At 48.0% G+C, this 15,274-nt stretch overlaps 1 protein-coding gene across 6 annotated transcripts in view; it reads right to left on the bottom strand.

The window, feature by feature from the left end:
* Window positions 1-15,274, bottom strand: part of kdm1a (lysine (K)-specific demethylase 1a) — a 118,791-nt gene that overhangs the window by 46,202 nt on the left and 57,315 nt on the right. For all 6 annotated transcript variants that reach the window (XM_072500905.1, XM_072500906.1, XM_072500901.1 and 3 more), the window contains exons 17-19: window positions 5,481-5,668; window positions 5,065-5,179; window positions 2,018-2,145 (exon numbers count right to left, since the gene is read on the bottom strand). In XM_072500905.1, the coding sequence (XP_072357006.1) occupies window positions 2,018-2,145; window positions 5,065-5,179; window positions 5,481-5,668 (431 nt within the window). The remainder of the gene's footprint in view (window positions 1-2,017; window positions 2,146-5,064; window positions 5,180-5,480; window positions 5,669-15,274) is intronic.

Genomic DNA, 15,274 nt, shown 5'->3' with positions numbered 1-15,274 from the left:
GGAGTGCATTATTCTAAAAGGTACAAAGGTGTGGCATATAGACAATGTCCCCTGTAGGCAGTGTAGCAACCCAAACGCCTCCCCACACAGGCTGGTTTCTTCAAGGTATTGTGCACATGCAAGTGTGCAAAAAAAAGATAAAGCAGCCGCAGACTTACATAAATCACAAGTGGACTCAAATAGAGGAGAGAGAAGATTGCATGTGCATAGTGAAAATATTAGAGTGAATAGGACTGGACGTTTTTGCAACTACAATTAGACAGGACACCTAAATAATGTTGCTAAGATGTGAGGGGGAAGGGAACAGGCAGGGTGCTACAATATATTTAATAGCAGTGATTGCAGTTCTACCCAGTAGGGTGAGCAGCCACCAATGTGTGGATCCAATCTGGGTAGACACATTTCAAATATTTGCATGGCGTAGATAGACAACATTGCAGACAGTGAGAATAAATGCCTCTTCCTGTCAACTGAAAAAAGTAACACAAAATAGCTACTTTACAGTACAGTAAACACACATTAATTATCCCATAATCCAGGACATTGTCATTGCAATATGTCAACTGTACACAACATTAAAATGTGTATCAGTGCAAAGTGTATCATGTTTTCATGTTTGATTAGCATTGCTTTAGTTTGCAGAGTACCTATAACTCTGCTTTAACAGTAAAGGGTGCTCTTTAGAGAATGCGTAACTTTTTCGATTCAAGAAAAACTGGCTACAAAGCTTGGGAGGACACAAGGGGGGGGGGGGGGAGGAGAGAGAGAAGAGGGAAGAGGAGCCAATCTAGTGGCACATTTGTACTCTTAAATGCATGCTGCAGAAGCATTTTCCAACTAGAAATTTCCATGTTGGTGAAGAATAAGTCGCTGAATGTTTTGAGGGCGCCCTGCAGAGACATAGGAGTATAGAACAACAAGCGATGGACCTTTATGCCAATGTTCAGCATACTTTGAAATCCCGTTCCTCAAGTTATTTTTCCACGGGTAGAAACAACTTATCCTCGCGAGTGAATTCCTCGCTGTTTCATAAGATTTTCAGTCTTGACCAAAATGGTGAAAACTTCCACAGTAGAAGACAGCAGCAGACCTGATGACAAAAAATATGTATACACTGATATATATATATACACATTGTGAAAAGATTTCCAGATGGCATTTTAATAGATTTACCAAAGTGGATGTAACAGTAGACTATTCTACGTAGAACTATTTATGAATTAATGTCCACTCACCAGTGATCTGGACCCTGGGGTAGATGCGTGGACTTCAGGAATATTTTCCAATCTTTTCCTCCAGCCATAATCGATTCATTTTCATGCCAAAATGAAATGTTTTGAGTAAAACATTTTGCTTTATTTTGGTTTGCCCTTTAATCACGTGTGGTTTGATAACACTTGGACACTTTATTCATGCATCTTAAATTATCCAGCATTTGTCCTTCTTTCTGGTAGCGATGTAACTATTGTCAACAAAGAAACTTAACGCCTGGCTGAATGGTTGACACAATGCAGAAATTTTGACTGGAAGTAACTTGTTCATCATGGTTTCCTTCCAAATTGCAGTTAGGGCAGAAACACAAGACTTTGTGCTGGTTATCATGCATCAGAATAAGCAAAGGATCTTATTGGGGTTGTTGTATTTAAAATACAGCAACCACCTTTTAATGAGGTGTCTTAGGATACCATTTGTTGGCAGCTCTCATGGTTGTGGGTTTATTGCTACAGGGTTTTTAACAGTTGTAACTTTAATTATCAGCCCCGCTCAGTTACTTAACCCTTCTACAAAAATCAGCTTTCCCCTATTTCCTCGGAAATTAAAACCAGAATTAATAAAGCATCAAAATATTTATACTGCAGTATGTTACAAGGTCTGAAGTTATGTTTAAAATCAGTCAAGCTGAAGTTTCAAAGCCCACCTTTCTGTTTTTTCATCCCCGCCACCCAGCAGCACCTTTCCACTGAGAAAGACACATTGGAAAATTAAATCACATCAAGCAATCTTAGCATCTTCATACCTGTGGTACTGCACTGCTGCCAAATATTCCTTTCAGGATGGCTAGACAGCGACCGACAATGACATCATCACTAATGTTCTCCATTATCCCGGCAGCCTCTCCAGCCACGAGAGCCAAAAGGATTGGGGCTGGTAATGAACAAATTAATAATGAAAAGAATTGAAACCCCATGCCCGTGATTACTCAAAGCAAGTTCCATATTTTATGCAACTACAGAGCAACTGCAACATTCGTGGATTTAATAGGTGTCCAACTATTCAACTTTAGTCTAATTAACAATATCCATTTCCAGGAAAAGGGAATCAAAGCGGGCATAATATGGCCAGAAAGCAGAAGATGGATCCAAACGTGTCTGGAAATGTTGAACATTAAAAGAAGCATGTTTTATCAGGGCAGCACGGTAGCATTCTGGTTAGCTTCACAGCTCCAGGGTCCCAGGTTCGATTCCCGGCTTGGGTCACTGTCTGTGCGGAGTCTGCACATTCTCCCCGTGTGCGCATGGGTTTCCTCCGGGTGCTCCGGTTTCCTCCCACAGTCCAAAGATGTGCAGGTTAGGTGAATTGGCCATGCTAAATTGCCCTCAGTGTCCAAAATTGCCCTTAGTGTTCGGTGAGATTACTGGGTTATGGGAATAGGGTGGAGGTGTGGACCTTGGGTAGGGTGCTTTCCAAGAGCCGGTGCAGACTTGATGGGCCGAATGGCCTCCTTCTGCACTGTACATTCTATGATTCTATTCCCCAAGAGTGTTGATTTAGAATGTAAATAAGCAGAGACAATTGGTCACATTGGAAAACAAAGCTCTTGTTGCTGTTGGACTATAGCTACAGCTATTTTAACATTTGCAAACTTTATTTTACATCAACTGAAGCTCTGCCACGACACAATATGCTGAACATGATTCACAAAACCATTTATAAAATGCAGCATCTAGTTGGATAGTCAGGGAACTTTATAAGTAGTGAACCACATATTTAAATAGCATTGCACAGAAATTTGAGGACTGAAATGATCATTGCACTGTATCAAAGGAGAAACTCAAGGGTGCAGCTGCTTAATAATTGCTACCGTCTAAATTAAAGCCCAGATCAAGCAGGATTAGGGACTGCGACAGAAACATCACAGGGTAATTACTGGGAGGGTATGGGGAACTAAAATTGTGACTACAAAGTGTAGGCATGTCTTATCTTGATCAGCAGAACATAACCTTTACCAGCAAACTTGAGCATGGATCCCATTCTCTGTGGGGCCACGTTTGAAGATTTACATTAATTGTTCCTGCTCCACTGCAATCTCATGCACTCGCCCACACACACACACAAAAAAAAAATCAGTTGTGAAGTTATGCATAAATTACTTTAAAGAAAATGTTAAAACTGATCATAAACTGCTATTGTACAAGAAATTAAAAATAAAGATAATTATGATCAAGGCAGGCATTAAAGGATCAATAATTATTTCAAATTAAGCATTAACAAAGGAAGCAATGGTTAGATTTTACTGGCTCACTCCTGGGATTTGTTTCTGGTGTCCAACTGATCCTGCTAAAACCAAAATTCCATTCATTTTTACTGTGCATACAGAACATTAGAGTACCCAATTCTTTTTTTTTCCCAATTAAGGGATAAATTAACATGATCAAATCACTTACCCTGCACATCTTTTTGGGTTGTGGGGGCGAGACCTACGCAGACACGGGGAGAATGTGTAAACTCCACACGGACAGTGACCCGGGCAGATCAAACCCGGGTGCTTGCCGCCATATGGCGGCAGTGCTAACCACTGAGCCACTGTGCTGCCCAAGAACATTAATATATCAAGTGCAAGAACCATAATTTCAAAAAGATAATTTATTTTAGTTTTAATACTTCACATCAGACAACATAGAGAAGATTCTTTTACGTCTGAGGGGAGAAAAAGTAGCAAAACAATAGCTTTTACTGAGCTTGACTGAACATTTGGTAAATTTGCTTTTGAAATTTAAATCATTTTGTGGTTCTTAATGAAAATAAAACAAATTAAATGACCAGAAGTTAGATTAAGTTCTATAGCAGGTAAAAAGATGTAATTTTTTCCCCTTGGAAAACATTTAACAACAGAGGTTTATAGAAAAATATTGAAAAGATTCTGGAACTTGCCTAGATTACGTAAAGAAGCAGACTGCCATACGGTAATTATTTAACTTGTTGCTGGGGACATCCATGTAGCCAATGGATGTCTAGAATTCAAAACTCTGCTTTGACAGCAAATACAGCAAACCCTTGGTGCATTAATGAAGTCACTTGCAATACATTTACCATAAGTGGAATTTAGGTTTGGGGATTGAATTAATTTAAACAGGAGATTGGTGCTAGCAGGGTGTGCACCAGACCAACATATAGATGATTGCCTTGTCATGCAAAAGGAACTTATAACAGAGATTCCATGTAATTGGAAGCATAACATTTATGTAATTTGATTTTACATAGTTGAGAACATTTTTACTGACTCTACCCCTCTGCCCAGCATTGGCAGGAGCTACATTTTGAATGCATTTTTAACATGCATTTGACACGGAGCAGCATGGACTCCATCTCTTAAAATATTTATTCAAAATGATGCTTAAAATGGATTTTGCTGGTGGGTGAAATGCCATGGGGCGAACATTCCAGGAATTATTTTAAATAATCTGCAGGTCTGCTGGGCATGAAAACTTGAAGACTGAGCTATAAATGTCAGACTTTGCAATGCTTAATGTTTAATTTAGACAGCAAGTCCTAGACTCTCAAATACAAAACTAGGCCAACTCAAAAAAATGTGCATAATGCAACCCTTATCACCCAAATTACAACTTTGACAGTTCCACAAATGTCTATGGTCTGTAAACTGACTTAGTTTGCGGCATGCGAATGAAAATGAGATTATAAAGATTACAATTGTTCAAGTGCAAAATAAATCTAATTTGCTCTTCTTCATCATCAGAAAGTAAATAAGCGCTGCTAAAGTTATATCATGTTTAATTATTCTTTCTTGTCAAAAAAAGCGTAGTAAATCATTTCTGGTATTCATACCTTTGTAAAGATTCCAAAAAAGGAACAATTCTCCCCTACTGGCAGTAGTGCTTCCAACATGACCAAAGAGATTTACACTGGGGTCCCAGAATACACGATCAAAACATAATACAACCTGTAGGGAGAGTATCAACAGATCCCAAATTATTTATTCTCGATATGTTTCAATCCATGACGGTACATCTGCAGTTACCCAACTACAACACTCAGTGACCAATCGGATTCACTGTTATTTTCCATGGAGATGCTTCAGTGAGCTAAAATAAATCAAAAAGGATAACCAAGCAGCAACACTATCACTCTACACAGACATTTCAAAAATCTTTCCTGCTCGCATTTTTGATTATTCGATTAATGTTTTTACAAGGACCATGACTGGTCTCTCAATTCGAGGACCAAGCTTAGTGGGGTCTTACCTTGTTGAGATTTCCAAAGCCCATACGCTGAATGGCAGATGTTTTCCACTCAGGAAGGGGCGGCACAAACTGAACCGCTGGTGGCTGCTGTTTCAATACACCCAGCGGGAGAGTACATAAAACTGCGTCACACTTGTAAATGAATGTCTGACTGTTTGAACGAGTATTCTGAGCAATTACTTCACATCCTGAAAAATATTTATGCATTTGTGCTATTAAATAGCTGTAAAGAACATAGGGAGTACAAAACCAGAAAAATTAATAAAAACAACTACTCAGTTACTCAGGATCGCAGTCAGAAGTGTAATAAATCTTCTAATACCAATATTATAATTTTCTTTCTGCATGCAGTCAACTGCAAAACATCCCACTGTACGTTCTAGGCACAGAAGCTGTAATGTCCCTGATCTGGTTACAAAAGTTTACTTTACCTTAGTTCACAGCAGGACTTCCATTAGCTTTCAATTAATAATTTACTTTGGAGCTCTAGCCAAAGAATGGAGTTAGAGTAGAGTAAAATTAGAAGGGTACAAGTTATCCAAAATAGGATTTTTTTTTTTTTTTTAATGACTTTGTAAAACAGGAAAATAAATGACAAGAAACAATGTTACAGGCTGATGGCTTTCAAGTCAGAAACTAGAATTTCAAATCCAGTCCTAGTGACTCATAATAGAATCCCTTACAGTGCAGGAGGCGGCCATTAGGCCCACTGATTCTCCACCGACCCTCTGAAAGAGCACCCCACCTAGTTTCACTCTCCTGCCCTTTCCCCGTTGTTATGGGGGGGGGGGGAAAGAGATTAGGAAACAGGTCCAGAAATGGGATCGAAGATGTAGCAGGCAATTTAGGGGTTAAGCAGATGGAGGGGAAAAATAAGCTAGCACAGAGTCAAAGAGATGAGGGCGTTCAAAAAGGAAATGGGGAAGGTACAGGTCCAACATGTTCCGTCTAGGGCAATAGGAAGGAGTAACAAACCCAGAGAACTATAGATGACCAGAGACATTCAGGATACGATGAGAAGGAAAAGAGGCTTTTAGCAAGTATAAGGGGAGCAAATCAACAGAGGCATTAGGAGTACAGAAAACGCAGGATGGAGTTTAAGAAAGCAATTAGGAGAGCAAAGATGGGATATGAAAAAGATCTGGGGCGAAATTCTCCGGAAACGGCGCGATGCCCGCCGACTGGCGCCCAAAACGGCACAAATCAGTCGGGCATCGCGCCGCCCCAAAGTTGCGGAATGCTCCACATCTTTGGGGGCCGAGCCCCAACCTTAAGGGCTAGGTCGGCGCCGGGCGAATTTCCGCCCCGCCAGCTGGCGGAAAAGGCCTTTGGTGCCCCGCCAGCTGGCGCGGAAATGTCATCTCCGGGCGGCGCATGCGCAGGAGCGTTAGCGGCCGCTGACGGCATTCCCGCGCATGCGCAGTGGAGGGAGTCTCTTCCGCCTCCGCCATGGTGGAGACCGTGGCGAAGGCGGAAGGGAAAGAGTGCCCCCACGGCACAGGCCCAGATCGCCCCGCGCCCCCCCCAGGACCCCGGAGCCCGCCCGCGCCGCCTTGTCCCGCCAGTAAGGTAGGTGGTTTAATTTACGCCGGCGGGACAGGCATTTTAGCGGCGAGACTTCGGCCCATCCAGGCCGGAGAATCGTGGGGGGTGGCCCGCCAACCGGCGCGCCGCGATTCCCGCCCCCGCCGAATATCCGGTGGTGGAGAATTCCGCAACCGGCGGGGGCGGGATTCACGCCAGCCCCCGGCGATTCTCCGACCCGGCGGGGGGGTCGGAGAATCTCGCCCCTGGTTGGTAAAAATAGGGAAAATCCCAAGATATTCTATAAGTTATATCAATGGGAAGAGGATAACAATTAGGGACCAAGGGGGAAATCTATGGGTGAGCGAGAGGACATTGGTAGGGTGTTGAACAAATACTTCACATCTGTCCTCACCCAGGAGAATGAGGAGGTTGATATGGAACTCCGGGAGAGAAATTGTGAGGTTCTTGAGCAAACTGTCATTGGGAGTGACAAGGTATTAGAGGTGTTGGCAGCCTTAAAGTGGCTAAATCTCCAGGTTCAGATGAATTTTGTCCTAGTGTGCTGTAGGAGACAAGGGAGGAGATTGCAGGGGCTCTGACCCAAACTATTAATTCCTCTCTGGCCATGGGGGAGGTGCTAGAGGATTGGAGAATAGCTGACGTGGTCCCATTACTTAAGAAAGGTTGTAGAGATAAGCCAGGGAACTACAGACCAGTGAGTCTCACATCAGTGGTAGGGAAACTATTGGAGAGGATCCTGAAGGAGAGAATCCTGAAGGAGAGGAGAGAATTCTGAAGGAGAGAATCCTGAAGGAGAGAAACCACCTCCACTTGGAGAGGCAAGGTTTGATCAGGTATAGTCAGCATGGCTCTGTTAGAGAGATGGCATACCTAACAAATTTGATTGAGTTTTTTGAGCATGTGACCAGGTGTGTAGATGAGGGTAGTGCAGTTGATGTAGTTTACATGGATTTCAGCAAAGCCTTTGACAAGGTCCCACAGGTGAAACTTAAAAAGGCAAATGCACATGGGATTCAGGGTAACTTGATGAGGTGGATTCAAAATTGGCTTAGCTGTAGGAGACAGAAGACGAAGACAAGACAACTGCTTTTTGACTGGAAGCCAGTGTCCAGTGGCGTACCACAGGGATCTCCTATTGTTTGGCACTTATATAAACAACGACATAGATGAATGTGGCAGGCAGGATCAGTAAGTTTGTGGATGACACAAAGATTGGCCAGGTGGTTAACAGTGAGGTTGAGTGGGGACTTCCGGTGGCGGCATGTAGGTGGCTCCTGCTAGAGTCTCTGGTTGTTGGTCTTTTATGCCCAGTTTCAGGGGTAGTTTGTGGATAAGTTGGTGTGGGAAGTCATAAGGAAGATTAGGAATGTCAAAGCCGCAGAGGAAGGTGCTGGAAAGAAGGGGGCGAGTGAAGGTCCGTCGGCGAGTGAGGCTGAGAGTCCTGAAGGAAGAAAAATGACGGGGGGGGGGGGGGGGGGGGGGGGGCTGGGTCGACTGGTGGAGCCACTCCTCTCACGGTGGAAACTCTGACCGAGGTGATGTTGGTGGAGTTCGAGGGGCTGTTTACAAGCATAAGGAAGTGCTTCGGAGGGAAATGACGGCTACATTGAAAGAGTGGGTGGAGGAGGCGATTGCCCCGGTAAAGGCGGCAGTGATGAAAACGTTGGTCGAGGTGCAGGAGCAAGGAGAGATGCTCAAGGGGGTGGAGGAGGCACTGTCACAACACAGTGACCAGTTCGCCTCGATGGGTGGGAGGGTAGCGGAGGCCAACAAATGGCTGAGAGCAAAGGTGGAGTACCTGGAGGGGGGCAAAACTTGAGAATTGTGGACCTCCCCGAGTGGTTGGAAGGCCAGAGGCTGACTGAGTACTTTGCGACGTTGTTTGTAGAGTTGATGGGGGAGGAAGAAGCATCCACTTGCTACGAGTTGGACAAGGCACATTGGTCACTCAGGCTGAAGCCTAAAGCACAAGAGCCATCGAGGGCGGTTAAAATCTGCTTTCACAGCTACCACATGAAGGAGAAAGTTTTGAGCTGGGTGAAGCAGAAGGCGTTGGTATATGAATATACCAAGATCTTATGGTGGAGTTGGCGAGAAGGCGGGTGGCCTTTGGACGGGCGAAGGCAGTATTGTATGGCACCGGAGTGAGATTTGAAGTGGTCTACCCTGCGAAGCTGAGAGTGACTCACAATTCGAGGGATTTTTACTTTGAAGCGTGGAAGTGTTTGTTAAGGCTGAAGGACTGAGAGGAGAGTTGAGACTTGGACTTGGTTGGTGGACACGGGAGTGGTAATTTTCTTTTCTATTTGATTGGGGTTTTGTTTTCTGTCTCTTGAGCGGGGAGGTTTGTTTATGCGTGTTCTGGATTTTGGTTTTCATTTCTCCTTATGGGTGCGGTTCTGTATTGTTTCTTCGTTTAAGGTAGGTGCGTTTTGGGGCACGTGGGGCCTTACCGAGGAGGGAGCTCTGGCAGGGGTCACTGCACTAGCAAGCATGGGTTGGCTAATGAACGAGAGTGTGGTGGGGGGAGGGGCCAGTCATTGGAGCCTGGACAGGGGTGGGGGGTTTGAACATTGTGCTGGAACAGAGGGTGGACAGGTCCCAGCCATGCTCGCTGGCCCAGGCAAGACTCGAGGGAGATGGGGGAATGGACCACTGGAGATTTGTTTTTCTCCCCGGTGCACAAAGTGTTTTCGAGGATCGATTTTTTTTTGTGGTGGAAATACGCTGTTGGCCGGAGTTAAGAGGTCAGAGTATTCAGCAAATGTGATCTCGGATCACGCTCTCAATGGATTGAGGACGGGACAGCCCAGAGGCCGGGGTGGAGAATGGATGTGGGGTAACTGGAGGATCGGAGCTTGTGATAAGATAGGGAAGGTGATTGAGGAGTATGTGGGGTTTAATTGCATGGGCGAGGTCTCATGGTTGGCGGAATGTGGCGACTAGGGGCTTTTCACAGTAACTTCATTTTGAAGCCTACTTGCGACAATAAGCGATTTTCATTTCATTTAAAAAAAAGAAAGAACCTACACAGCGCTGACCCGGAGGTACGAGCAGGAAGAAAAAAGCTGCAAGGGTCCGGACCGACGGTAAGCTGAGGCCAGTGGGAGAAATAAGTGTGCGAGAGGAGCCGTAAATTTTTTTTTTGTTTTTTTTTTTTTTAAAGGTGCGGGAGGAACCGGAGCCGGAGGCTCAGAAGCGGCCAAGGAGAGCCGCGTTACCCGAACAGAACTACCGCCTAAGAGCGCAAGCCTGTGAGCCTGCACGACTGAGCAACCACCCCGCACCCCCCGCACAGCAGAGCGTGGGCGGCAGAAGAGAAGCGGCAGCCCCCCGCGAAGCCAGAAACACAAGCGCTCGGGAGCGGAGCCAAAGACCAGGAGAGAGAGAGAGAGAGAGAACCCCCCCCCCCACAACGGGACCGGCGGCGACCACGTGGTGAGCGGCGAGACAAAGAGGGACTCCCGTCTGCACCTGGAACCTTCTCTTCCGAACCCTCCTGATCCAGTGAGAAAGAAGGGGAAAAAAAAGGAGGAAAAATAAAAGTAAATAAAGAAAGAAACAAAGAAAGAGAGAAAGGAAGGAAGTAAGAGAACCAACCACAACCCCCCCCCGCCCAAAACAAAAAAAAAAGGAGCCCCGAAGTCAGAGACAGACCCAGCGAGAGCAGAGGAGCGGGGGAAGTGAGAGCAACCTCAGGGTAAGGAACAGCAGAGGGGAAAGAAAGATAGACAGACAGATGACTGGAGGAAAGAAAAACACCAAGGTGAAGGGACAGCGGGACGCAAGCAGCAGCAGCGAGGGTGAGGTGCATGGGTGGCGGACGTGCAGGCAGGCGGCCCCACAAGACGAGACGGAGGTACAGGCGAGCTTGAAAGGGAAACCGATGGCGGACCAAGCAGTGGAGCGTGAGCAGGACGCAGCGACCAGCATAAAGGAGGCGCTCTGGTCGGAGCTCCAAGCAATGATGAAGGAGACGACGCACAAAATGCAGCAGACCATCGAAGGCCTGCAAAGGGAAGTGAAGGAGCAGAAAAAAACGATTCTGGAGTTGGAGAGGGCCGCCTCGGACCAGAGTGACAGGGTCATAACCCTAGAAGCCGAGGTCAAAAGGTTAGTAACGGCCCAGGGGAGCCTAAGAGGGAAAGTGGAGGACTAGGAAAATAGGTCTAGATGGCAGAACATTAAAATAGTGGGTCTGCCAGAGGGGATAGAGGGCAGAGACCCAACAGGCTACATCACCCAAATGATGGGCAAGCTAGTAGGACAGGGGGTATTCCCAAACCCACCGGAAATAGATACAGATCGCTCCGACCCAAGCCCAAAGCCGGGGACCAGCCCAGAGCAATTATTGCAAAGCTGAACCGGTTCCAAGACCGGGAGAGAATCCTAAAGTGGGCCGGCAAACAAAACAGAGCACGTGAGAAGGGAAGACCATAAGGGTGTATCAGGACATTGGGGCGGACCTGGCCAAAAAAAGGGCTGAATTCAACAAGGCGAAATCAGCACTGCACAAAAGCAAGGTAAAATTTGGGATGCTATTCCCAGCCAAACTCTGGGTAATATTTGAGGGGAAAGAGCTGTATTCTAACACCCCAGCAGCGGCTGATGAGTTCATTAGAGCGAACAAACCGGGGGAGGAGCACACACAACCGCAATGAAAGACATAGGGACGGAAAAGGAAGGGAAAACCAGAACAAAGAGCGGAGGACAGACCGCAAACAAGGACAATGGACTCATGAACTGTGCACATCTGTGTTATGCCTTGCGTGGACTGTGCTGTCTCGTCTCAGAGCTTGTCTCCTCTCACAATGCAATGGGGGTTAGGTAGGAGTGGAGCGAGGGACATGAGGGCGAAGAAAGCAAACAGGAGGGCGAGACAAGGGCCAGTAGGAGAAAGGTTAAACAGGGCCAGAACTGGGCGAATACTGGGAGGACGGCCACCATACCAGCGAGGAGGGCCAGCACAGGAGGGCAGGAAGGAAGGAGGGGGAGTGTCTGGCACAAGGAGGGGGGGGGCGCAGAAGGGGGGGGGTGGGAGAGAACGCAGTGGGGACAAAGGTACAGGGGCTGGGGGGGGGGGGGGAGAAGAGGATTCTGGGGGAGAACGCAGAACAAAAGAGAAGCAAAGAGAAGGATGAGATAGTGAAGCAGTACAGACATAGGCTTCGGCGGGCCTGGAGCAGGGCGAGAACCAAGAGGGCGCCGCAAAAAGCCACCCGAGAGGGCATCAGGGTGGAGGGAGACCCCGGAGCGCAGGTGCGCACCCGTGTGGCGTACGCAGCTGGTGGCCGCATTGGGTGCCCCCTGGGCAAAGGGAAACCCCTGAGTGCTGGGGCCCGACCCCATGGTGAGAGTGGTGACCCTGGCCATTTTGGACAGCCCCCTAGCAAAGGGAAACCCCAGAGTGCAGGGGCGCGTCCACCAGCTAAGTATGGGTGATCCCACAGGACAGGTCAGAAACCCCGCACCAGGACTGTTACCTGGAATGTAAGGGGACTCAATGGCCCAGTGAAAAGATCCAGAGTGTTCGCCCACCTAAGAAGCCTAAAGGCAAACATAATCTACCTACAAGAGACGCACCTGAGGGAAAAGGACCGACTGCTGGTAAGGAAGGGCTGGGTGGGACAGACGTACCATTTATGCCACGGGAGGAGAGCTAGGAGGGTAACAATATTAATCAGCAAAAGGACGAGGTTTACGGGAACCAAGACAGTTACAGACCCGGGGGAAGGTACGTCATGGTCAGCGGTGTCCTGGAGGGGCACCTGTCATACTGGTAAATGTGTACGCTCCCAATTGGGACGACTCAGAATTCATAACGAAGACCACGGCGGAAATCCCCGACCTTGACACACACCGACTGATCATGGGGGGCGGCTTTAACTGCGTGCTGGACCCACTGACTGACCGATCAAACCGACTCAAAGGAGTGTTCGGTCTTTTCGCAGGTGCACAAGGTATACACCCGTATTGACTTCTTTGCAGTGGGGAAATCGGTGCTTCCAGGGATCACGGGAACGGACTACTCCGCGATCGTTATCTCCGACCACGCTCCTTACTATATGGATGTGAGGTTGGAGACAGGCTGGGCCGAGCGCCCCACATGGAGGCTGGACATGGACATCCTGGCCGACAAGGCTTTCTGCCAAAAAATATCACAGGTCATAGGTAATTACGTTAGTAACAACCAAAATGGGGAGGTCTCACCCTCCACGTTTTGGGAGGCACTGAAGGCCGTGATCAGAGGAGAGATCATAGCCTACAAGGCAAGTAGAGATAGGGAAGAGAGGGTGGCCAGGCAACAGCTAGTGGACTCCATCCTGGAAGTCGATAGAAAGTACTCCGAGGCCCCGACCGTAGAGCTGCTGGCGGAGAGGAAAAAGCTGCAAATGGACTTTAACCTGCGATACACTAGGAAAGCAGTGTACCAACTGCGCCCGACACGGGGGACCTTCTACGAACACGGAGACAAGGCTGGCTGCCTATTGGCTCACCAGCTGAGAAAGCAGGCAGCTACGAGGGAAATAGTGCAGGTTCAGGATAACAGAGGCAGACTGGTAACACGAGCCAAAGGAGGTCAATCGGGCATTCGAGACCTTCTACCGGAGACTGTACACCTCCGAGCCCCCCCGACGGGGATGCGGGAATGAAACAGTTCCTAGACAGACTGGAAATACCATAGGTGGGGGAAGACAGACAGGGGGAGCTAGAAGCACCAATAGACCTGGGAGAAATCATGGAGAGCATCAGCTCCATGCAGGCGGGGAAGGCACCGGGTCCCGACGGACTTCTACAAAAAATCTGCACCAGTCCTGGCCCCACACCTAAAGGACATGTCCGCGGACTCACTGGCAGGCACTGAAGGCCGTGATCAGAGGAGAGATCATAGCCTACAAGGCAAGTAGAGATAGGGAAGAGAGGGTGGCCAGGCAACAGCTAGTGGACTCCATCCTGGAAGTCGATAGAAAGTACTCCGAGGCCCCGACCGTAGAGCTGCTGGCGGAGAGGAAAAAGCTGCAAATGGACTTTAACCTGCGATACACTAGGAAAGCAGTGTACCAACTGCGCCCGACACGGGGGACCTTCTACGAACACGGAGACAAGGCTGGCTGCCTATTGGCTCACCAGCTGAGAAAGCAGGCAGCTACGAGGGAAATAGTGCAGGTTCAGGATAACAGAGGCAGACTGGTAACACGAGCCAAAGGAGGTCAATCGGGCATTCGAGACCTTCTACCGGAGACTGTACACCTCCGAGCCCCCCCGACGGGGATGCGGGAATGAAACAGTTCCTAGACAGACTGGAAATACCATAGGTGGGGGAAGACAGACAGGGGGAGCTAGAAGCACCAATAGACCTGGGAGAAATCATGGAGAGCATCAGCTCCATGCAGGCGGGGAAGGCACCGGGTCCCGACGGACTTCTACAAAAAATCTGCACCAGTCCTGGCCCCACACCTAAAGGACATGTCCGCGGACTCACTGGCAGGGGGCACCCCTGGCAGGCCACAATTTCACTGATACCCAAAAAAGATAAAGACCTGACGGAGTGTGGATCATACAGACCCATTTCACTGCTGAACGTGGATGCGAAAGTACTCGCAAAGGTCCTGGCCAAAAGGCTGGAGGGCTGCGTACCAGAGGTGGTATTAGAGGACCAAACGGGCTTTGTCAAGGGTAGGCAGCTCACAGCGAACATCAGGCGGCTGCTGAATGTGATAATGACCCTCCCCTGGGGAGAGAACACCAGAGGTGATCGTCTCCCTGGACGCAGAAAAGGCCTTTGCAGAGTCGAATGGAGCTACCTCCTCGAGGTACTGGAACGGTTTGGGCTAGGAGCAGGATTCACCGCCTGGGTGAGGCCCCTGTACAACACTCCCAAAGCGAGTGTCCGAACTAACACCACCAGCTCCGAATACTTCCAGCTGCAGAGAGGAAGACAGGGCTGCCCCCTGTCCCCACTCTTGTTCGCGCTAGCAATCAAACCCCTGGCGATAGCCCTGCAGGATGCAAAAAGCTGGAAGGGAATCCGGAGAGGAGACAGAGAGCAGAGTCTCACTCTATGCAGATGACCTGCTCCTCTGTCTCGAAGCCACAAGAGGGACTGAAGGCAATACTGCAAATACTGAAAGACTTTGGAACCTTCTCGGGCTACAAACTTAACCTGGGCAAAAGAGAGACATTCCCCGTGAACCCAAAAGGGGGAGGGACAGAGCTGAGGGGGCTCCCGCTCAAAACAGCCCAGA

This window comes from Scyliorhinus torazame, chromosome 1 (genome assembly GCF_047496885.1).
Source record: "Scyliorhinus torazame isolate Kashiwa2021f chromosome 1, sScyTor2.1, whole genome shotgun sequence".
Taxonomy (NCBI): Eukaryota; Metazoa; Chordata; class Chondrichthyes; order Carcharhiniformes; family Scyliorhinidae; genus Scyliorhinus; species Scyliorhinus torazame.
Note: the sequence above shows the minus strand (reverse complement) of the source record. Positions and strands in the feature narration are given on the sequence as shown.